General features: G+C 37.0%; 1 protein-coding gene across 1 annotated transcript; it reads left to right on the forward strand.

The window, feature by feature from the left end:
* The first annotated feature begins 4,819 nt into the window (after nt 1–4,819).
* LOC121353004 (prostatic acid phosphatase-like) lies at nt 4,820–23,750 on the forward strand. Its single transcript, XM_041466490.1, has 11 exons — nt 4,820–4,933; nt 10,985–11,080; nt 12,989–13,075; nt 13,975–14,127; nt 16,633–16,731; nt 17,511–17,615; nt 18,627–18,759; nt 20,139–20,221; nt 21,998–22,104; nt 22,676–22,845; nt 23,632–23,750. The coding sequence occupies exons 1-11, from the start codon at nt 4,820–4,822 to the stop codon at nt 23,748–23,750; spliced, it is 1,266 nt and encodes a 421-aa protein (XP_041322424.1).
* The last annotated feature ends 298 nt before the right edge of the window (nt 23,751–24,048 follow it).

The following is a 24,048-nucleotide window of genomic DNA, read 5'->3' on the forward strand; positions in this document are numbered from 1 at the left end:
ATTATTCATCTCAAAACCATGCTGATCATCACACCTCCCTTCCTAAGAAGTAATTAAAAAAAACCTGCTAGACGAAAGCAAACAGAAAGGAAAAGCCAAGGCTCCATCTTTATCAGTGTTAGACTTCTAACAGATTGTAGCCTTGGCTGTCAAAACCAAATTTCTAGGCACTTTCTCTTCTCAACCTGTTCCTGTTTCTTCTTTTTTTTTTTGAACTGGTGCCAAATTGTGGTGCTCGAGTTGCTTTTAATGTTTTGTTTGACAGATGTTTAGAAGTGAAAGTTCAAGAGCTGTAAAGGGTAAGTTTCATGCTTCTCCCATCAAAGTTAAGGATAACTTTTCTATTAGTTTCCTGAATAGGACAATGCTGACATAGAAAATGTGATAGAGACCTGAGACATTCTTCATTATTCTCTTTAGTCTCCAGTTCCCAGCTCCTCCCTCCTTCCTAACCCAAATCCATGTCACAAAAACTTTCAAAGCTTCATGAAGATCCTTTGTCCCAGAGATTTGTCTGGTTTGGGGGATCATGGACCTGTGTAGATCCTGGCCTCAGCACTTCAGTTCAGTTATGGAAATGCATCCTATGTGAAGTCATTGCTTACTCTACAACAACGTAAGGTCTCCCTTTTCCATCACATGTTGAGACGATATCTTCTTCCATGCTACATGCCTCAGTGTACATACCTTGAATAACCTAATTTCTCTTGAGCAAAAATAAATTTGAAATTTAATTTACAAATTAAGACATTTCTAAATTATTCTATTCCCCCTATCCCTATTGAACAGAAATCCCATCACACATATTCTTTGTAATGTTTTTTGCTTTTAAGACTATCACTGCAGAAACACAGAAAGGAAGATTTCCTTTATACCTCACTAACTCAGAGGGAAAATAGGCATCAGTGTTTATAAAGGCTGGAACATAAAGCCCAGATCTATTGTAGGAATATAAATTGGACTGTCAGTGAATGAATAATAAACTGCTCTAAATTATGTGTTCCTACAACTTCACCAGCTGACTTAATTTGAAAAATCTGTCTTACAGTCTTTTGCAGGCATGAAGTCATAAACAGGTTAATTTCAATTCCTCATAAAGAAGAAGTGAGTCAAAATTAGTAAAAACACTTTGATTTTGGAATTATTTAGATTACCTATTTTTTAAATATGTTGCAAAACCAGTATCACCTGGATATGAAACTCCCTCTCTTCTTTTACAAGCAATGCCTAGACAGTCATCTTTTAAATAAAACTTGCTTCAATAACCTGAATAGATGCTGTAATATAGTTGGATATAACTTGTGATCACTATTTTTCCTTTCATATGCTGAAGCAGTGTCAGCAAAAAACCAGAAAAGCAACAGTAATTTTGTGCTGCCTGGGAAAGGTGGCACTGGACAGCCTAAATCATCATTTTCATTAATTTCATCACCTGTTTCTCTTTGGGTTATTTACTGACCTGACTATCAAAAATGAATGAAAGAAGAAAAACCCAAAACAACCCATACTCTGATCAAATTAATCAACTAATTAGATTTGTTTTACAGTAGTACTAGAAGTATGTTTTTCTTCTTTTTATTTAATGTTCATAGTACTTACCCAAGATGTGGCAGACACAAGTTCAAATCCCTCCTTTAGCAAAAGGATTTGTCTCCACTGCTTCCAGAAAATAAAATCACCACCAAACTGCAGCATTTCAGAGAGGAAAGATAAGAGGAATAGTGCTTTCTGTCTCTTAGTTATTTGTTCACTTTGAAAAACATGCAAATTAGATTTCCCTTGTCTCAAGCAACACCTTAATCTCATAAGATCAAGAAGAAATTCTCTGAGTGCCCTGTAACCAGGTGCACATTACAAACTTGGGACGACCAGGCAACTATGAGAAGACAGTGAATAGACAGTGAGTAGACACTTTCTTCCCCCCACCTGCCTTAGATTAGTAACTTTGTGCTTAGGACATTTTTCTCTGTAGTCTAAGATACAGGTTCATGTTCTGTCAGCAGTACACGTGATTTCTTTCCACGTCACAAATTAACTCTCTGGTCCCTTCCCACTCCCCACAATTGGGTGAAAACACCCCACCCACAGGACTGTGAGACAGTCTTGTTTTCCTCATATTTCAGAATGGTGCTTGGAAAATGTGTCACTTTGTTTACTGAAACCAAATCTTTTCTTTTCCCTGTTTCAGTCCAAAAACAAAAACAGCTTGGAAAAAAAGGATTGGAGATAAATCCAAAGCATGCTAAGTGCTGATCTGCACATGCAGTCAGTAGCAGGACCTGAGCTGTTTCCCTACGTGAGCAGCCTGGTTCATGAGTGCTGGCAGCAGTTTCATACCTGGTGCTTTGACTGCAGTGACTTCCACCCTTTCGGGGTGTAGGTTGTGCTCCACCAGCAGTGGTTACCTCAGGTAACCCTTGTGTACAATAAAGCACAGGCTCTTTTGCAACCAGCCACTTCAAAGCAAATCAAGGCTTCAGCAAGCCTTTAAGATAGGTACGTGCACTTAAAGTTTATAATTGTGTTAATTCTACTTAATGCCATAATATCCTATTAGAACTTATGACAATAATTCAAATTAACATAAGCATGATTTAAATTGTTTAGGTTCACTTGCACTATAATGCTTCAACAACCGTAAATAGATTAAGAAGGACTTTTTAAATTATTATTTTTATTTTGAAGCAATTTTTCCTGAAAAGTGCCAGGATTTAGTTACTGCAGAATATGCTGAATTTATACCTGCCAAATGGCCAGTAGAAATGGAGATAATTCCAGAAACTCAAGGAAATTTTCAAACTGAATACATCCTACCAACATACTTACAGATTGTATACAGGATTCCTACATTACTCTATCTTAACCAATATGGGGATTTTTTTTTTTTCCATTTTGGAATGTGCAAGCATTTACTTAAGTTGTTGTGGTACCTATTATTTTGAGCACAAAATACTCTCCCTAACAAAGCATACATGCCAAGGGAAGAGTGAAACCACAGAAATCACTACTACTTAACCATAGGCTTGGTCTTGTGTCGAAGTATCATTTTTAAGAGACATTAGCAAAGATTTTCTATAAAATGTCATTGGCATATATTTTTTAACATTCTTGAATTATGCCATCCAGAATCCTCCTCCCTGCCCCAATAAAATCGAGTTCAGGTCCTCAAGTGAAGTCATTAGAATGGTTCCATAATAGTGAGACTACAGTGGTCATAGACATTCATCAATGAAAACAATAAATCAGCAAATCCTACAAAATTAATCAATTATGAATTTCGTAGGAAGGTCGTAAGAAGGATAAGAAAAGATTCCAAGAGCCAACAGTGATCCTTGATCAAATAGCTTACCCGATTACATAGATTAAAAAAGTAGGACATCCATTTTTGAGTTTTGAGACATATTAAAGTATTCTGACAGTCTGTTTTATGACCTACACTCTCAAATAATGGAGGAAGATGATCAGCTTATGTTTGTTTTCAGAAAGACAACATATTATATATTTATGAAGTATAGATAACTCTCATGCAGCTTTTGCATAGGCAAAAATCACACCAGGAGAGATCAAAAAGGAGGGTGGGGACATAACAGTGGAGGAAGAAATAAGTCCAACTGTTGAAAACTGGGAATGGACTGAGAAGACAGACAGGAAAGTTTGGGATCTGTCATACTCCTCCCATCCAGTCCCGTCCATCAGACAATGTGGATACATAAAGACATTCACACAACTCAGAGGAGAGGCTACCTGAGGCTTAGTGGGCTTTAGGGCCTTAAAGATGGAATTTCTGGTAAATGGTGAAGCACCTGTTGTAGAAAATGCTTCTGCTGCAGAGAGCTCAGCAGAAGACCCTGAGACAGGTTTGGGCATGACAGGAATGGAATGACAATACAGAAAAGACCTAAAGTTTTAGCATTTAAAGAACTCTACTTAAAGATCTCTGCAAACTAATTCATTACTCAAAAAGTGCTTATGAAATCATGTCTACAGGTATCATTCTTCTTATTTTGTAGAGAGGAAGTCAGCAGAGACAAACTGAGCAATCTCCTCAAAGCCACCGAGCTACTGTCAGAAAGAGTGCTTTTAATCAGTAATAATAAAAATGTGAGATCCAGGACTTGTTCACAAGAAATTTCTTAAAGATTTGAGGCCAAAAAAGATCTTGACATAAGCAGTTCCAAAGAGCAAGTCTAGGAATACTCCAAGGGAAAAGAAAAATAACACATACAAATTGAAGAGCAAATAACTGTCCAGCAAGGATCTTAAAGAAGATACTTGTCACAAAATTTTTTTGAGTGTTTTATCTGAGGGACTGGCAATTTTAACCCACATGAAATTTTGTTTTAAACAATTATTCTGATTTTACAATGATAATGTGGAAGGGAGGAAAAAAAGGGAGGGGAAGAAATCTGAAAAGTGGGCTAGCTGAGCAGCAAAGAGAAACTATTGCCTGGTTCATGGCTCATTCTTGTAGCTGTAGTTTGGAAAAATTCCAGGCACAGAAAAGTCAAAACAGAACAGGTAGGTTGAAATATTAGCAATGCTTAGCAATTCCTTTGTATTTTGACTTCAGCCTCACACTCCAAAAGAGAAAAATATTACAGGAAAAAAGGAACTGAATTATGATTTGATTAAAAAGAATGTAAACAGTAATTTGAAAACAAAGGGCGATGCAATTTGTTGCGTAGTCACACAACATTCCTCTTGGATTTGAAATGCACCAGCGGCAGTTCCACCCCTTCTGAAGGTACAGCCTGACATTTCACAGTTGAGCCTGAGCAGCTGCTGGAGCTACAAAGCCTTTCTTTCCTCTTCTCTCAGGATGGGTGTGATACGGCTTCCCAGCTTGTCTAGGATCCTGTGTTTTTCTTTTCACATTATTCTCATTCTGCTTCAACAGACTACTGCAGCGCGAGAACTGAAGTTTGTGGTTGTAGTAAGTAGATACGTACTCTGTTTTGTTGTGGGGAATACAGGGACAGAATTACATGCCTGTTGAATCAGACAAGGTGTACAGTTTCTTTGCTTGTCTTCAAACTTAGAAATAAGTACTGCTGTCCTTTTGCTTACTGAGTTTAAGGACCTCACCTAAAGAAAGATAAAAATGTCTCTAGCTCTTAGAATTTTCATCTCCTAATCTCCTAATTAATTAATCTCCTACTTTCATCTTCAAATTTTCCTCTCCTAATTTCCTAATTATTATTTCAAGATAACTGACTTTTCTGGTAGATGCATAGTGCAGTGCAATTAAAAGATGCAAAGTCCACGTTTACCTATTCTTCCTTAGTTTAGCTGGCACTCCAATGCATAGTGTGAGAGCTGGTGATTATGGACCTACCTCTTCTATGCTTGCAAGCTGAAGCTTATCATGTTACAGAAGTTACCACACATAAACACACAAAATAAATACTTTCCATTTCACAATAACTGAATTGACACAGCAGTACACTGAGAAATGAAATAGACAGGCATTTTTAAGTGGAGATTTAAGAGACATGTTGTATTGACTTCAGTTAGGCTGAAAACAGACTCTAATAATTCTTTTGCTGGGCCATTTCTTATCTCAAAGTAGCTAAACACTACTTCAATGTCACTTTCCCAAATACCTCTAGAAAAGGAGACATTAATTCAAATTAGTACTTTGGATTATAAAGCTTGAACCATGGTCCTTTTCATTCTTTTTATAAATAGAAGGCATAATGATAAAGAATTAGTCTAAAGGAATGTTTTCTGTACAAAGTTGAGGGGATTGGAATGAACTTTTATAAATAGGTAATTGAAGATCCTCTCCTTCAGCCTTTTCCTATTTGAGACATTATGTGTGCAGAAGTACTGTGTCCAAAACATCTCTTCTGACTCTAGATAGAGCACTTCATGTATAGCCACATTGGGTGCATTGTGCATACACAGCTTGGAGCAAGGCCAGAGTGCACAGGAAAAACCAGTTCCTACTCCTGCTGAGACACCACACATAGCAGGGACCTGACGCTAACTGCAGTAACATTCTGTATAGAGAAATAAACTTACGTGTTTTTTCACTGGTAACAGGGAGAACTGGACACACAGATGAAAACAGGTAGACAGCAAGCCTTGGAGCATTAACTCCTTGAAAGGAACGAGATTTTAATTGAATTGTAGCTGTTATTGTGTTTTGAAAAGCAATGGTTTTGCAGAATGGTTTTGGAATAGTTACCACTATGGAGATAGAGACTTCTTATCCAAAAATCATCTGCTTGCCATAACTGCACCTAACAAGAAAACCAAAAACCAATTTCTAGGGTAGTTTGTCACAATAAACATTAAAGAGTAGGTGAATTTCATTTAGACTGTCTTCCTTTTAATCCTGTTACTTTTGCTTAGGCAGACCAATCACATAAAATGTTACAATAGGTTTAATCTTATCACAATATACATCTTTTTTCTCAAGGCATGGTTTATGTATGGTCTATTGAATTTTGCCTTCTGAAATCACTGAATTTTCATAGAAACAGAATTGCTAGTATAAATATACAGCATAGGAATTGACCCCATCAGTGAATATATCACTCATATAATGGGATATAATGAGGATATTGCTACAGTCAAGGTAAATCTGAAAGGCATCTTTCTGACATACTTCAATAGCCATTGTCCAGCTGTCCTGTAAGTTACTATGTTTTCACCTGGGAGTATTACTGCAGTGTGAAAATTGTCACAATGACTTTTTAAAACTTCCTTAGCAGAATTGCACAATATAAAATACATCTGCAGGGGTGAAGAAACACAGATAAATGTTCACTTCTTCTCACTTCTAGAATTGTGCTGTGCCTGGGAATGTGAATCACTCTCTCCTCACAACTTCCAACTTTGTGCTGATTCTGTGTGTTTTGATTATTGGCCACAAGCCCAGTTCTCTGAAAGGCTCTAATTCAAGCCAATTTGTCAAAACGCTTTTTCAATTTCTTTGCTTACATGTAAACATTATCTTTTACCATAACTCTTGTGCAATGAATTTAAGATTAAAGGCAGAATTTAAATTTAAAACCACAAACTTTAAAGAAAGAAGAAAATAGGAAATATGTAGGACAATCAGGCACCCAAGTGGAAACGAAGTACTGATTTATTGCCTCTGTTTACAGAAGTTCTGACCTGGACCTTCTGCCTCTACACACACACACATTTCACCTGTCATATATACAAAGAGGTGTGGCTTCTGAGGCATTGTGGTTTCATCATGTTTTTCTTCTTGTAAATCAGGATAGGAAGCATTGACTGAACATGTTATCTCTGAGCGTGATTTCTCTAATCAAGCCAAGCCATCTGAAACCTTGACTAGACATGCTCAGTATTTCTACATCTGGTTTCCCTGAACTGGCAGCATGATGATTTCACTTCACTTTTGTTTCTTCCTTCCTACTGCTGACTTCAAAGTAAGAGATCTTTTTGTCTAAAGTTAAGACTCTCAATGAAAGTGTCTGCAAGAGGCTCACTATTACTCAGAGACACATACTTCACCGTAATTCATGACGTTTCTAAATGAAGATGTTATATATATTGTGTGTACGTTACACATGCTATATTCTCAGGGCACCCCCTCCCCTGCACCAGTTTGTCTCCAATATGATTTTTCACCTGACAACAATAGAAGCAAATGCTGGCCAAAGTCTGAGTCATGTGACCATTTTCATATGAAGTGATCATGCTCACAAAGTTACCAAGAGGGAATGGATGAACCCAGACACCAAATCAGATTCAAGCTGTATCAGAGTGGAAGGAGAGGGTCATGAATTTGGTAATTATTCACCTACTCCTTTAGAGAACTGAAGCACTTCAAAAGGAGTGCCAAAATTAACATACCAAACAGATCTGCTTTGCTCTTCTTGTGTACGTTCCCGTTACCATCCCCTCCTTCTTGATTTCTGGTGTCTTTTCACACTTTATGATGCTTCCTTGCTCCTCTTCTCTCATTCTGCCACGTTCTGTGTCTCCTGAAAGGTCAGGAAGGCAATCTGTAGGCCTGGAGTAATAAATGCTGCAGCACACATTTTTTTAAAATTAATTTGAAGAATCCACTCATTTTTAACAAAGTAGAAATTATACTCTTGAGAAACATATACTGATGAGTAAGATCTGCAAGTATACAGTTTCTTTTTCTATCAGGTGTTCTAATGAAAAACACAGTTTCAAATTTTAGAAAAAGTCCCCTAAGATGTAGCCGTGAGTGAATGAATTGGTCTTTCAGGTTAAGTGGTTGTACATGTGGTCATTTCAGCCTAAGCAAAGTCATTTTCAGAAGTAGCAAGGAGGTTTGAGCACATACAAAAACCAGTTAGCTAAGAAGCTTTGTCCTTCAATTCCTAAAAATGGGGTTCTGCTTTTTTAAGTGTTTGTTCCCTTCTTCCTGCTTCCAGCTTAGTGTTCACATCATATTTATGTGACACTGTGCAATGAAGGTGCAGAAATATGAACAAGGAGCGTAATTATTAATTATTTCCTATTTTGTGTGGACTTAAAGAAATAAGAAGAGCACACCTCCACTCCTTTAATTGCTTAAGGATACAAAGAAATAAAATCTTTTTCTTTATGTCTCCTGCTCACATATTCAATATCTCTTTTGATCTTGATCTTTTTGCACACTGATCTCTATTCAGATAAAATGTTATTCTGGCTTACCGAAAGCTGTTAGGGGTTGACTGTTGTGACACACTCAGATTTATGCTGTGCATTGAACATAAAACATCACAAACCAGTATTTAAAATCTAACACGTAGCCAGTAATTTTTCACTAATAAAAAGGGCATATTTATTCTTTTCACTAACAAAAAGGCCAAGTGTTGATCTATTCTTAGGTATTATCTAAAATATACATAAAAATTAGTCATTTAAACATATCAATCTGTTTGAACAATTGTCAATTAGCCATAAAATTGCTTTTGTGTGAAGTTGGATAATTTAACAAGAGAGGATGCAGCTATAATGTAATTGGGAATTTAACCTTCATTCTTGACACAGGTACCAGCTTGTCCAGAAAAACTAATGAATCCTACCTGACACCTATGTACATCAAAATAAGGAAATGAGCAGTAGTACAAAAGTCCTTCTCACTCATTTTTCTTGCACTCAGCTGAATCAGCCACCAGACAACGTAGCTCTTCACTTATTCTCCTGTTGACTACAGGTGCACTGAGAAATTGTTATAAAGAACCAAATGAGATTCAAAATTATAAGAAATGAGATTTAAAGAGGATCAAAAATTGCACAGATAAGGAAAAAAAAACCCAAACAACAAACTTAATGATGAGGATGAAAACCCTCCTTGATTCACTGCAAAATATTCATTTCAGGTTGGCCACATAGTGAAATTAAACTGGCAAAACAAAAAACATACATGTTCTGAGTGTAACTTATACTCCAGGAAACTTTGTTGTCTATTGTAGAAAATGAACAGAGGGAGAAATCCAATCATATTTGCCTTTACTGGACAGTATTTTCCATCTCTGAAGTACCTGCTCTAGCACAGGTTCGTGTGCATTAGGCTGATGGAAAGGGTGTGTGTTGTAATTAAAACATTAAGTCACACCGCTGGTGTTTACTTTGAAAAATATAAATGTGAAACACCTCCCAGTGGGAGTGGCAAACTAACTAGTGTGAACAACCCTTTCTGCTGTCTGGGCAAGAATGATGTGGCTTAATGAGGCAATGGAGAGTATTAATTATAAGCAAGTTTTGTACCACTGAGGTATTAAGGCATAAATGTCATTTTATTAACAAATATACCATGCTGCTACATTGTCATTTTATTGTGCTAAGTCAGGAACAAAGTTGGCGATGGGAACATTGATAAGCAAAGGTAATTTTTCCAACAGTTTGGGTCAGCATTTTGTTTCATGTGAAACTTCTGTGGATTTAATTTTTCTAAGCTTATGCAGCATATGCTTAGGGGGAATAATTCAGTCTTTCAGAACCATTTAATCCAGGGCTGTAATTTCTTTTGTGTTGCTATAGGACATAAGACAACACAACGCAGACACACTGCTGCTCTCAGGCCAGGAAGAGAGAGACTTATTTTCTGACTCTTACATTTATAAATTTCCAAAGGTGACATAGGATTGGAGGGTGAAAGTGCCACCTCTCCAGGGACACTGGACAAGCCAACAGTCCATCAAGTTTCTCCTCCTCCATAAAGGAATGCAAAACAATAAGTTGTTTACAGAAAGTGTGTGAGAAAGTTTGATACAAGAATGCAAACATCAGAAGGCTTAGAAAATCTTAAGAAATCAGTGTGACACTTTTGTATGCTGGAATCAAAACACAACAATATTCATTTATTTTTTCTGATTAAAAATCATATGATTGAATGCATCACACTAATACTCACCATGCTGGAGTGTCCAGAATAGTAAAGCAACCAAGCTCTTTGCTCTCTCCAAATTTGATAAAAATAAAATCCTAAAGACATGTAACAGTACTAATAAAGTATTAATTGAGCTAACAATGTAAATGTTTATACTCTTTTATCTTTACATTTTACGATGATTGAGAAACTGAGCATAAGATCCATATGTATATAGAATTACTTTTAAAGATACTGCTATGAAGGAAAGGTTACCAAAAATTTTCAAGTGTCTATGATAAAGTAATTAAATACTAAACGAAGCACATCAATAACTGGCTTAATATTCAGAGGCATTCAGCTTCCAAAATTCAGTCATATTTCCTGTCCAGATGCCTAGCTGTGAACACAATCCCAACTTTAACATCTTGGGTGATCAATTTAATGTTCTAGGAGGAAGAATCATCAGGCTTATGCCCACTTAATTCTAATATAATTATACATAATCTTGATTTTAAAGAATGTATTCACATCCTACTTGACCAGGTTTCTGCAGACTCTCCGACATTTTCATTTGAAAAATGACATTGGAAATATAATATATGCTTCACTACTTGTTAGATAGGAGTGTTAACAGTAATGAACTCAAGGGGTTTTTATTGCTTACATTGTCAGCTTTTCCGACACGGTGACCGAACACCAATTGTGAACTTTCCAACTGATCTACACAAAGAAAGTGAGTGGCCCCAGGGATTTGGACAGCTCACCAAGGTATGTTGACTTTTCTAAGAAGAACTTTAAAATGCCACTAAAAGAGGAAGTGGGAAGATATTTTTTTTGTGTGTGTATCAAAAGCATTAGCAAATCCCAGGTTCTGATAGTTGCCATTAGCAAATACCAACACCAGTAATTCATAAAAATTTTTGCCATGTTATTCATTCAGCTATTGTTAAATTGAAATCTTGTTCATCATAGGTTTATAATTACCTTCCTAAAAGCAACAGCTTCTTGATAGTGTATCTGCTTTCAAACAAATGGCAAGTTTCTACACTGTACTGTTAACACTGATGAAGTTCTAATGACCATTAAGTACTGAGCCCTGTGACAGGGCAAAGACATGACACCTGCCCACCAAGTCAAGTGAGATGAGTCCACCTCTCATCATTGGACTGACAACCACCAATTCACAAAACAAGAGGAGACTTGCAGGAGAAGGTTGCTTCTGGGGACAATGTGTCTTCTAACAAGGCCACTTGCAGTCCAGAGCTTCACTAGGATGCACTGAACCTATGTTGTATTTGACATATGACACTCTGGAGCAAAAGGAAGCCAATGCATTTCGTAGTAACATTTTGTCACCATGCAGAAGTATGAAATGGAGACAGTTCAGTGTTTAATGTTTGAAAGGGGCTTGAAAGATCTGTAAAATTCACACACTGAAACAATACGTTACTATCTTATTACTAGCTTATGTACTAAGATGCCTCTGCTTTGGCATTGGCTTTTTTGAGAGCTTTTTGCTATTTTTCTATCTTTTTAAAAACAGTAGTAGGAATGTACTTCTCTGACAGGTAGAAGTTAAAAAGTTCAGCTCAGGCTTTAGAAATAAATAACAGAAAAGACAGTCTGCAACCTAAGACAACTGCAGGCACACCAAGGCAAAGACAGAAGAATGCTACTTAAGGCATGAAATATAAGCCACAAATGTATAAGGCTGGACAAATAACAGGGCAATGGGAATGATAAATACTAGGCTGTCAATCATCCTCTCTCAGCTGTTACTAAGTGACATACATTGTAAAGGACAATGTTGATCAGTGTCTACCTACAGTTCTGTGGAAATAGTATTTGTATGGAATCAGGGGCATTGCCTTTCTTTAGCAGATGCTGCAATCTTAGCATTTCAGAACATAGAATTTCTTCATAGATATAAGTGACATTTCTAGTAAAAATTCTAGATCACCTGCAACATACACAAGTTGTTCTGTTTTTGGCTGAGAAAGAGCTGGTATGGGGCTCTGTTTTGGATTTGTGCTGAAAACAGTGCTGGTAACACAGGGATGTTTTTGTTACTGCTGAGCAGGGCTTACAGATTCAAGGGCTTTTCTGCTTCTTGTACCACTCTGAGTTTGTCTGGGGGTGCACAAGAAGTAGGGAGGGGACACAGTTGGGACAGCAGATCTCCACTGACCAAAGAGATACACTGCACCACATGATGCCATGCTCAGCATATAAAGCTGGATGGAGAAAGAGGAAGGGGCAGACATTCAGCTTGATGTCGTTTGTTTTCCCAAGTAACTGGGATGGGGATCTGCTTTCCTGGAGGCTTAACACCTTCCTGTCCATGGGAAGTGGTGAATAAATCCCTTTTTCTGCTTTGCTGGCATGTGTGGCTTTTGCTTTTCTTATCAAACTGTCCTCAATCCCTGGAGTGTTGCCACTTTTACTCTTCTGATCCTATCCCCCAATTTCACCAGGGGGGAGTGAGAGAGCAGTTGTGTGGTGTTCAGTTGCCAGCTAGGGTTAAACCACAATAACAGTATGTTATACAACATAGTGTTGATCAGTTAATGATCACTTAAAAGCTGATTGCTGAAGAAAAAAAAAAAAAAAGACACTTTTACACTAGAAGTCTCTAGTAACCTTAATCTAGTAGTCATTCATATGCTTGCCTTACAGACTGGAATGCAGCAGCTATTTGAACTTGGGCAGTACATGAGGAAACGATATTCCAGCTTCTTGAACAGCACGTACAACCGGCAAGAGGTATAGAGCAGAATTGTCTGCAGCATGTTTCTCTGGCATAGCAGAGAAACTATAGATTTATAAAAGCACATTATTATGCTCATTTCATTAATGAAGAAATTAGGGTAATAGAAAAACATTTTTGAAAGTCAGACTTATGTCAAGGTAAAAACAGAATAACATCTGTTTTTCAGGTCTTACATTCTGTTTGGGTCTTTCACAATCTAATTTTTCCCAAACTGAACAGCTCCACAATGAATAAGTTGGGAATTTTTCAACAGACTAAGATAATAATGGTCACTGTACAGATAAATACCTCTCCAGTCATGTGATGGGCCATGCTTACACACCTCCTCCTGTAACAGAGAGGTCTAACAGCTCTTTGGATGTGCTTATCACACAGTACAGATCTATTGTGGAGAAAACACCTCTAACATTTTGGTCTGTTTAGGAGGAATGCATTATGGGAAAGTATGAAAGACCTTTGCTGTGCTTCCAAGAGAAGTTTATATCTTTGAGTGCTTTAACATTCCTGATCACTGATAGACCATAGAAACATTTAGGGGGGAAAAGACCTTTATGAATTTCAAGTCCCATTGGTAACCTGTCCACCACTAAATCATATGTATCAATGTTAAGATTGAGAAAAATAAGATAGAGACTGTCCTTCTTTGAAATCATATTTTCCTATTCTTTCAGTTCACTCTGAAGGTTAGATTCCAAATTAAAAGATGCCTTAGAAATTCCGTTTGTGAAACTGAGGTAGTGATCCGGAAAGCTGAGTTACAGTTTCACTGTTTTGACTTTATGCAAAAATATAACACTAAAAACAAGAAGTCAGTATTGACAAGTTGGGTAAAATTTCCCTAATATTTTATCCTTTCCATTTTATCTTTAATTCTTTGCCATTCTATTTTCAGTTTTACATCCAAAGTACAGATTATGATCGCACCATTATGAGTGCCCAGTCATATCTTTCTGGCCTCTTTCCACCAACTAGCAGCCAAATTTGGAACCCTGACCTTCTCTGGCAACCCATTCCAGTCCACATTTTCCAAAAAACAGCAGAGCAGGTGAGTACTGGCTAGAAGCATTCTATAATGTCCTAAACTTTCACAGAAGCAAAAGAACAGAAAAAAGGAAAATAGTTAAAAAGCATTTTTAAAGCTTTTTAGTTCAATATAATAGAAAATATCAAATGGAGCTACTGGCTGACAAGTATGCCATAGGTCAACTGTAACAGCTACATGAAAATCCTCCTTCCATAGTTGCAGAATACCTAAATTATCACACATACTACCATTTTCTCTGAGGTTATTTCTTCTGACCAGAAGACTTTTGGGCAGTATTCTAGGAAAGTTGTCCTAAATCTTTACAGGAAACAAGTGCTTTTCTAAACAGCATTCAACTAGGCATATCTTGTCTCTTTGGCAAGTTTTTTCCATAGTTTATTCAAGGAATTGAATTTCCACCAGCCACAATAATGACCTCAAAATGATTACCTTCCTATTCTGGTAGCACTTAGGCATTCTAATTACAGACAAGGGCTCTTTTGTGCTCAGTGCTATGGGAACATTTAATGAAACCCTAGCACGTCTCTTGCAGATCAAGAGTAGACATACCTGAATAATAGGTCCTGTAGAAGTTTTACTTCATATAGCTCACTCTGGCTGATTCAGGTTTAGATTTTAATTTCACTTGCTCTTGTGACAAGGACTGTGTAAGGAACAGTGTGGCCAACAAGGATAAAAAGCTTGTGAGTGTAATAACAGAAAGCCTCATTTACTTCTGGCTTTGAGGACAGAAGCTGACTTTAAGAAAATTTGTACAAACCCTCTGTTACATAACTGCCCATCACCAACATCAGACAATGAACTCACTCATTAGGGGGCTGCCACACCTCTTTCCCTTTGATGTTGCTCCATTCTTAGAGACCATGTTTGAAAACAGGTACAGAGAGAAAGGGTTCCCACAAACTGGATTAGACAAGTGTGATTCAGCCACAAACTTAACTCTGTTCCTAAACAGAAAAGAACACTGTCATTGTTATTTAAATACAGGACACCAGAGGAAGCCCTTTCACCAGAAGACAAGAAAACATCAAAGTGGTTAGAGTTTTGGCCATATAACACACACATATAATCACAGTGCAATGAAATAACCTGTTTGAGGAAGGCAAGCTCATTTGTAGGAGTCTCTAGTGCCTCATCACTTCTGTGGCTGCTTCAGGAGTGAGTATTGATGCTTCTCGCAAACACACCTCTGTAGCAACACAAAATGCCTTTTATAATGCAAACCACCTGGAAAAAAAACACTGTTCCCTTGTTAAACCAAGCAGATGTTTGAAGGTATTTTCAAGCCCCAAGCAACACAAAGTGGGAAACTGAAGCCAGGTACAGTCCTGTATAAAAACCATAATCACAGTTCATTTTTAAGCCACTGAGATCAATCAAGACTTGACAGGCAACAGTACTGAGTACTGCTTACTGAAGCCAAATGGAGTGGCTTGATTAATAACACCTAGAGAGGGATAATTAAGACATACAGCAAGAGAAACATTTGTTATTATGTAATTAAAGAACATTCCCCAGTTTCATATTGCAACTTTGAGCTTTCATCCTTCAGTGTGCCACTGTTACAGAAAAATTGGACCATTGGAAATCTATCCAAATGAAAGTGGGCTAAGGTCTGTTGGTGGCTGCTGCCAATGTCCCACTGGAAACATGCTGGAAGTGCAGTCTGTAAATGTTACAGGATAATACTAGTGCTGGGTCAAAAATGCTATAGTGATGTGGCATCATGTGCTGAACCAGCACAAGCTTGTTTTCTTCACTGTGGTTTTTCACTGACATTTTATGCTGTATCAGGAATCATTTGTCTTTGTGCAATTGATATAAAACATATTTGCCAGAGCTCAGGGTTTGAAGGATGCATGTATTTACACATTGTTCAGATCAAATATGTACTATCATGTGACCTCATAATGCACACACTTGGAGTAATTAAAAGTGAACCATTTCTCTAAAGAAGAACAGAGCCCTTAGGCCCATAGCTTTTTGATATTTCGGAAGAACAATTCATCACTCTTGTTTCAAGTTCTATTAAATAGTACTTAAAATGCTTACCATAATCCACTGGTTATCTCCAAAGAGATGAAACCTGGATTTATAGATGGAGAAGCAATTCAGGTTCCAGTACCAGGTGGAGTTAAATTACATCTGGGGAAATACAGAAAATGAGAGGGAAATTGTAGCTTTTAAAAATTTCTGATAATGGACCCTCATCCATTTCTCAAAGCAATCCCTTGACAGACAGGTGTAATTTCTTTTTACCAAAATCAGTTAAATTGAGAGAAATCAAGCTATCACAGAAACAAGTAGCCGTTGAAAAGTCAAGATACCACAGTCTATCACTTAGGTTAACTGAATTCATGATTAAGGTACCCAAACAATTATTGAGTAGGTCTAGCACAACCATGAATATGTCTAAAAAATATTACACCATTAATCTCAGCAACAGAAAAAAGAGGGGTGTTGATAATTTTAAAACTATTCTAAGTTTTCCTTTTCATGTTTCAGAGGCTGAACTTTCCTCTGCCCAACTGTCCCCGTTTTGATGAACTTCAGCAAGAAACACAAACATCAAAAGAATTTCAAAGTAGAATACAACCATACAAGGTAAGAGAAAAAAAACCCCAAACAAAAATCTAAACAAACACAAGATGTGAGAAAAAGGAAGGTAAGTTGCAGAAGTTAAGGAATTTAAGGAATTGCATTTTTTCCTTTTGTTAAAATGCAAAAACTACTTGAAAAAAAAATTAAACCCCTGTTTAGGTTATGCTATCATTGGATCAGAGATGACACAGAGTCAAATCAGAAACTAAAGCAGCAAAATAGCTTAAACCACTTCTTTTATGCAGGTCCAATACAGGTGGACCTGATTGGTCATTTAATCAATACATTTCACATGACTGGCTAATTAACAAGACACCCATTTGCAAACAACCTTATGGGAAAAATAGCTTATTACAAAACACCAGGTGCAGATTGTTTAGAATTCTTTCTCTCCAGCTCCCTAAAGTTTCCCAGACTGATTCATGGGAAAGCTTATCTAGCTTTCTCTCTCTGATCAGACTATTACATCCAAAAGGTTAGATATTAGAGAAAGGTTCTTCTCCCAGAGGGTGGTCAGGCATTGAACAGGCTCCCCAGGGAAGTGGTCACAGCACCAGCCTGACAGAGTTCAAGAAGATCTCAGGCACATGGAACGATTCTTAGGAATGTCATGTGCAGGGCCAGGAGTTGCACGTAATGATCCTTACAGGTCCTTTCTAACTCAGCTTAGTCTTTAATTCTGTGAAAATTCTGTGAAAATGGTGGGTGTTAGTGAATCTATCTGCATGTATGTTCCATGTGTATTGAGCATTTGTAGTACGCTCTTCACTTTTTCCCCACAGGATTTTTTACAAACAATGGCAGTCAACACAGGGCTTGAACTAAACCACCTTAAAATACTGGACAATTTCCAGCTCTGGAATACATACGATACTCTACATTGTGAGGTAATAATAAATCAATAGGTGCCGGGGAGGACTATAACTCCAACTTTGGGTTTCAGTTAAACCATGGCAATGTGTTTTCACTGGAATGAGTTGTATTGTCTCCTACTTTTTTTTTTCTTTTTTTCTTTTTTTTTTAATTTTATTTGAATCTAAGTTATATTTTAGTGCTTTGATAAAAAATATCAGAAAAATATGGTCTACAGCTTGGGAGATTGTCATTTCCATTTCATGTTTGAAAAACTGTTACCATTCTCATTATTTCCTGTTTCCCCTTCTCAATATGCTGCTATAGAATTATTCAGCATGATGGCTATAATAGATTTGTGATTTTTAACAGAGAAATGAAATTATTAGCTTTAAACTATTAACCGGTAAACATCAAAATACTTAAGATTTTGAACATGACAGATCATGAAAGGTCTATCCGTTAAAAATTTTTGAGACAGTGATTGCTATCAGTTAAAAAACACCCAAACTGACCCCAAGTATGGGATAATTCCATTTGGCCTTAGTCACTACCGGCAGTGCATGAAGGATTTTGAACATATCCTCTACAAACTGAGGTAATTAAACATGATAAGACGCTGTCACTTTTATATGACTGGGGTGTGACACTTGTCTCTAGCTGCCCAGTGATAGAACTGGTATGTGGACAACTGTATGGAAGGCAGAGAAAATTTACATATTTATAACCTGAAGACCCAGAGAAGGAAAAGAAGAAGACATGTATCTGCAATATTTCCCACTAAAAACATGTATCTCTATAGCAAGAACACATTATACCTACAAAGAATCTCCTTCATTCAGGTGCTTCTGCTCTTCCCATTCACTCACTTCAGGCCAAGCCCATTCCCACAAAATGTGTTTCAGGGCATACTCTGGAGTGAAACCATACTGTGCAGAGACTTGCAGGACACCCTCAGAAAGTCTAAACTAAGTAGTGCGAGGGTAAATGATAGGATGGTGGAACCAGTGAATTATAAACATTGTTTTGTTTTCCTTTACCACTAGGGTATTCACAATTACACTCTCCCTGTATGGGCCACTGAAGATGTAATCAGCAAGATGGAAAAACTGGCAGAATTGTCCTTACTCTCATTATTTGGGGTTTATAAAACAGAAGAGAAATCAAGACTACAAGGAGGTAAATCAAAAAAATGCACAGCTCTAAGAAAGGAGGAGATAATGCAAAATCCTGACACTTTACTAATGCAAAATCATCCAAACAAACCCTTGGTTTGAAACTATGGACATTGGATGCCATATTAAGAATTCAAATATGTGCTGAACATTGGCACTTGCATGGATAAAATACTGCAACAAGGTGTAAAAATTACTATCTTCAGGTTTTCCAGATTTTTTAAGTGATTCCGACTTTTTAGAAATATTATAGAAAACGAAGGGAATAAATCAGGCCCTCATGGTTATGATCATTACTTATCTTATAGTAGGTTAGATTGTTTCTCCAACATTTCTTCTAATTGTTTACTGTTGTTTTTTCCCTTTGATGTACTGGTTATACATTGTGTCAAAACACTGGCAACACATTTGTAGCTCTCTCAGTGATACAAAGCTGCTCCAAAACAATCTGATCAGAATAAAAACTGAGAGATTCCAGTTATGTCTATACTGCAAGAACTACAAGAACTGGGAACTACTGCTTAGCTCCAAAGTCGGGATACATAGACCGTGCTGCACATTCTGACACTACTTCAGGACACATTCCTGCTCATATGATCCCCAGGTGTCCATGAGCAGGAAATCCAAACAATTGAGTCTCAAGATTTGCAGGCTGGAACATTTGAGGCTAGGCTTTCTAATGCACCTACTGTGCATATCTAGGTATAGAATTATTAGCAGATCCATCACCTGGGCATTCACATCACTGGACTGAATATATAGTAATTACAGGCTCCAATCTGCAGTAAAGCCTATTAGCTGGCAGATGCCCATATCACACGGTCAGGACTATTTGATATTCACTGGCATACCAGTTACATCCTCTTTCCTTAGAATGATATAAACTGTGCTTCAGAGAATTTCTGCTGCCTTTACCCATTGGTTTTAGAACACTTTTGGCCTGGAGAAGAAGTACAAAAGAACTTTGGAAAAAGCAAAGAATGAATAATGTGCAACATGTTGGAAGTAAATAGTTAAAATATTTCTTAAGCATGTAGAGAGGAAGGGACCAGCACAGTTGTCATTATTCCAACACCACAAAAAAGCAAAAAAATAATAGAGAGATCCCAGCATAACAGAACTGGAAGTGTCATTATCACCAGTTCTCAGGATGGTTCTAAATGATTTCCTGTGAATCCTGCTTCTTCACTTGACCTGGATGATGAATCATATATTTCTCCTCTGTAATATCTTCTCTGTAGTCACAAAATTGTATTAAACTGAAAAATGAGTATGAGGCCTGAGTAATGTCTTATATTTGATACTCTAAATATTTTGTCTTTTTTGTTTCCATTCAAACATTATACCTTCATTTTCCACTCCCTTTTTTCCCATCTTTTTAAGGTGTTCTTGTGAATATTATTTTAAACAGTATTAAACAAGCTGCCAATTCTTCAAAACCAACAAAAATGGAGGTCTACTCTGCAGTGAGTATTTTCATCTTTCATAAATCTTGCTTTGATTTTATCAGTAAGTTAAAGGAAAGAATAATATACTACAGTTTAACTAAAGTGCTTTAAGTGTACTGATTGGTGTTTTAAGGTAAACACCAATCAGTACAAGAACACGGTATAGGTATGGATCTCACTTCAGTTTTAGTTAAACTATATTTGGCAAATAACACTGTATATTTTATCATTCATTATTCCTACAACCTAATGGTGCAGTTTCTATTAGTTGCATCTTTCCTGAAGTGCTCCAAAGATACTGGCACATAGCAGAACTTCAGCTGTGTCTCCAAACCTCTCCCCTGTGGGTTCTTTTTCATTACTACTACTATTATTTTATTTATTTTAGAGGGTGAAGAGGGGCACTTTCATCAGGCCAAGATCTGCTTAGCTCATTCATTATTCTGTCTCTAACAAGAGCCAAAGGCAGGGATGAATGTCAGAATAAAGCCAGCAGAGAGCGATAAAACCTTCCAGCAATCTGTGTCTTAGGGACTTCCTGAGACAGAATTTGTCCCTGTGTTTAGTGTCTCTTGACAGACTGTCTTCCATGAACTTGCCTAATTACTTTATAAATTCATTTATACCTTTGGAATCTGCAACATCCTGTGAAATGACATTTGTGTTAAAGAAAAAAGTACGCCTGTTTTTATTCAAGTTTTCTCAGTCTCTAATGAATTTACTATTTTCTGTCACTCCTCTTCCATATTTCCTTTTCCAAGATCAAGTCCTACTGTATTTAATCTTTTCTCCTATAGAAACTACTTGATACCTCAAACCTTTTTCACTGTCCTTCCTACATGATTCTAGCACTACCATGTTCTTTTTGAAGAGGAAAGAGCAGTACATCCAGATTTTTCACTTCTGCTTTAATAACCTGAGTTCAAGTATAGTGTTATTTTTGAAACTGATCAGCCTATAAAATTCCAGAACCTGAATAATAATTAAACCATAGCTGCTAGACTACAATATAAATAGGTCTAGAAGATATATATATATACCTAAAGATGCTTGCAAAATTTATGCTTGCAAAATTTATGCACCAAAGTCTTTGGTTATATATATATACCTAAAGATGCTTGCAAAATTTATGCACCAAAGTGTTTGGACTTCCTGCCTTCAGCTCCTTTCCTATAATCCCTGCAAAAGCAGGGATAATGGGTAGATGAAGAAACTACATGTGGGTGGGTAACGGATCCCATAAAAATAGAAGCCAAACTGAGATTTTGTTGTATGAGTCCAAACAGAAGGAACAATAGAAAAAAAAATCTGAAGTGGAAGAAAGGAGAATAGTCATTGCACGAAACTATTTGTTTGGTATACTATCTGAAAAAAAAAAAAGTACTTGTACCTTCACTTGAAATGCCTAGATTATTCTACTGTACACTGCCTTAATCTGACCTTGGAGCAAAAGACACTAGCGAAGAAAGGAAAAGAGAAAATGGACTGAAAAACTAGATTTATTACTCAAACCACATCTTGCTTTCCCTCAGTATCTGTCTCCAAAATCCTGCCAGATGGTGTAAGACACATACTGCAGTAACTCTTTGGAAATGCCTCTTGCTGTCTGTAGTAATCAGTTAACATGTTTTTCCCAATGGTGAATATACTGAACACAATTTTATAGTCAAATTTACACAGGCTTTCTTTTAGCTTGATTTCCACTCCCTCTCTACTCTTGTCTCATAACTCTGGATTAGTGCTAGTTGACTTAATTGACTGTAAAGGATGGATTTTTTTTTTTTTCTTCAATAGCATGACACCACAGTTGGGGCCCTCCAGATTGCTCTCAATATTTTCAATGGAAAACTGCCACCATATGCTGCATGCCAGTTTTTTGAACTCTACCAAGACAGAAATGGGCAAGTATCTTCTTATTGATGCAAGAAAGAGTGTTTAGAATTTGCTACCCTCGTCCCCAAAACCATTTTTCTCTCAAATATTGTGAGAAGATAAAATTTTGATTTAAATAGATAATTTACTAACAGCCCATAGGCACAAAGTCATATTAATACTAGGGAAAATTACATTTTCTGGATGTGTGTGTATGCTTTGAAAGACAGGAAAAAAGGTAAAACAAGCCTTATGAGAGGGAAGAAAATGGTAAAATAAATTTTTCTGATTCTTCAGGTGATAGCAAGAACATTTCCAAGATATAACTCCCACGGTAAGCCAGTTGGCATAGAAGAGCCCAGTGCTGGTGCCATTCAAGGAGCCTGCAGAAGGACCTTTTCAGCTGACTGTTGATCTGTGCAGTTAAATTAACAGCTTTGGCAAAGTGGGCTTTGCAGATGTCTTTCACAAAGCGTCCACTCTTGGAGAACAGGTTCTAGAGTAGGATGTTAGAGGCTATTTCCAACATGCTGTCTCAAAGTAGGAAACCTTCTATTTAAGAACCTTTTTTAAAAAAAACTTTTCAATGTTGTTAACCAGGCAATATAGCATCGAAATGTATTATCGGAACGACACTTCAAAGGATCCTTATCTCCTCACATTGCCAGGGTGCACCTCTTCTTGTCCACTTGAGAAGTTTGCTGAACTAGTTTCTCCCGTGATTACAGAAAACTGGTCAAAAGAATGTGGGAAGAAAGACAAAATGAAAGGTAGTGTAACAGTTTTGTATTTTCCACATAAGACAGGGAGGTAGATATTTCATCAGTGGCTCTGAACTTTGTACCTTTCACAAAATCAATAGATTTCCCTTTAAGTGGGGACCAGATTTACTGTGAATGAGGATGTCAGTAGAAATTAAATTAGCATATTCACAAAATGAGCTGCTCACAAAATGAGCCTGTGGTCAAAACTAGACCTTGACTTGTTGAAAACGTCTAAGAGAAGTGTGGATGTCGGTGCTATAAGAGGGTCTTGTTCATGTTGGATACATCAGACCTGCAAATGCAAAGCAAAAATGGCTTGCAAATGCGTGGTAATATTTGTGCACCTGTATTTCTGCAGTTGTACTGAGTGCAGCTGATCCATGATCTATTAACAGAGCTGATAACCTCTTCCTGCCTGAATATTATTTCTGGGAGGGAGGAGAAGAGCAAGGCAATACATGTTACTTTTCAATAGTCCCATTATTTCCCCTGTCCTGCATATATTCACAATTTTACTGACCCCTGATGAAAGTATTTTTCTTTTTTCATTAACTACACATAGGCTCTCCTGCCCTATGGGAACATGGGAGTAAGATTCACCTATGCACAGGAAGCAATCTATAAATTTCTAGGATTTAAGTCTATGTTCTTATGTTGCATATGCCAGTAAATGTGATCTTGCCAGAAATACTTCCATTACATATATGTAACTAGACTGTTAGCTTTGCATATAAAATGGTATACATATATGTCTTTCATTAACACCCTTTTAATTTACTTTTTTTTTCACAGATATTTTTATTGGATTTAATGTTGCTGTTGGCTTGTTGTCCATTTTTAACCTTGTACTGCTCTACCTCCTTTATCATTATGGACGCTGCAGGAGCAGAAACAACTACCAAGACATTTAAAGTGGAGGTAAAGAAGTGAAAGTGAGAGCAGCTAGACATCAAGGAATACTTGAAGTTGCTGATAACCATGACTTTGCTCTGGTCAAAATAATCTCCAAAGCATATCCAATAAACTTGAACAGCTGAGGTATCTGTGGCCTAGCTCCTAAAATTCTACACATCTTCAGTGAAAAATACTGTAGAAATCCATTATTTTAGGAATTACTGGATGGATGGTGTTATTCCAATTAATATTTTATTCCACTACTACTATTACTCAATTTTACTTTAACCAGTGGGGTGAAAGAATGCCTATGCT

Source organism: Pyrgilauda ruficollis, unplaced genomic scaffold, assembly GCF_017590135.1.
Source record: "Pyrgilauda ruficollis isolate IOZ18807 unplaced genomic scaffold, ASM1759013v1 scaffold2, whole genome shotgun sequence".
Classification (NCBI taxonomy): Eukaryota; Metazoa; Chordata; class Aves; order Passeriformes; family Passeridae; genus Pyrgilauda; species Pyrgilauda ruficollis.

Coding starts and splice junctions, on each gene's coding strand:
- LOC121353004 (XM_041466490.1), top strand. CDS start 4,820: ATGGGTGTGATACGGCTTCCCAGCTTGTCTAGGATCCTGTGTTTTTCT. Junction 4,934..10,984: donor AACTGAAGTTTGTGGTTGTA/GTAAGTAGATAC, acceptor TTACATTGTCAG/CTTTTCCGACACGGTGACCG. Junction 13,076..13,974: donor GCACGTACAACCGGCAAGAG/GTATAGAGCAGA, acceptor TTCTATTTTCAG/TTTTACATCCAAAGTACAGA.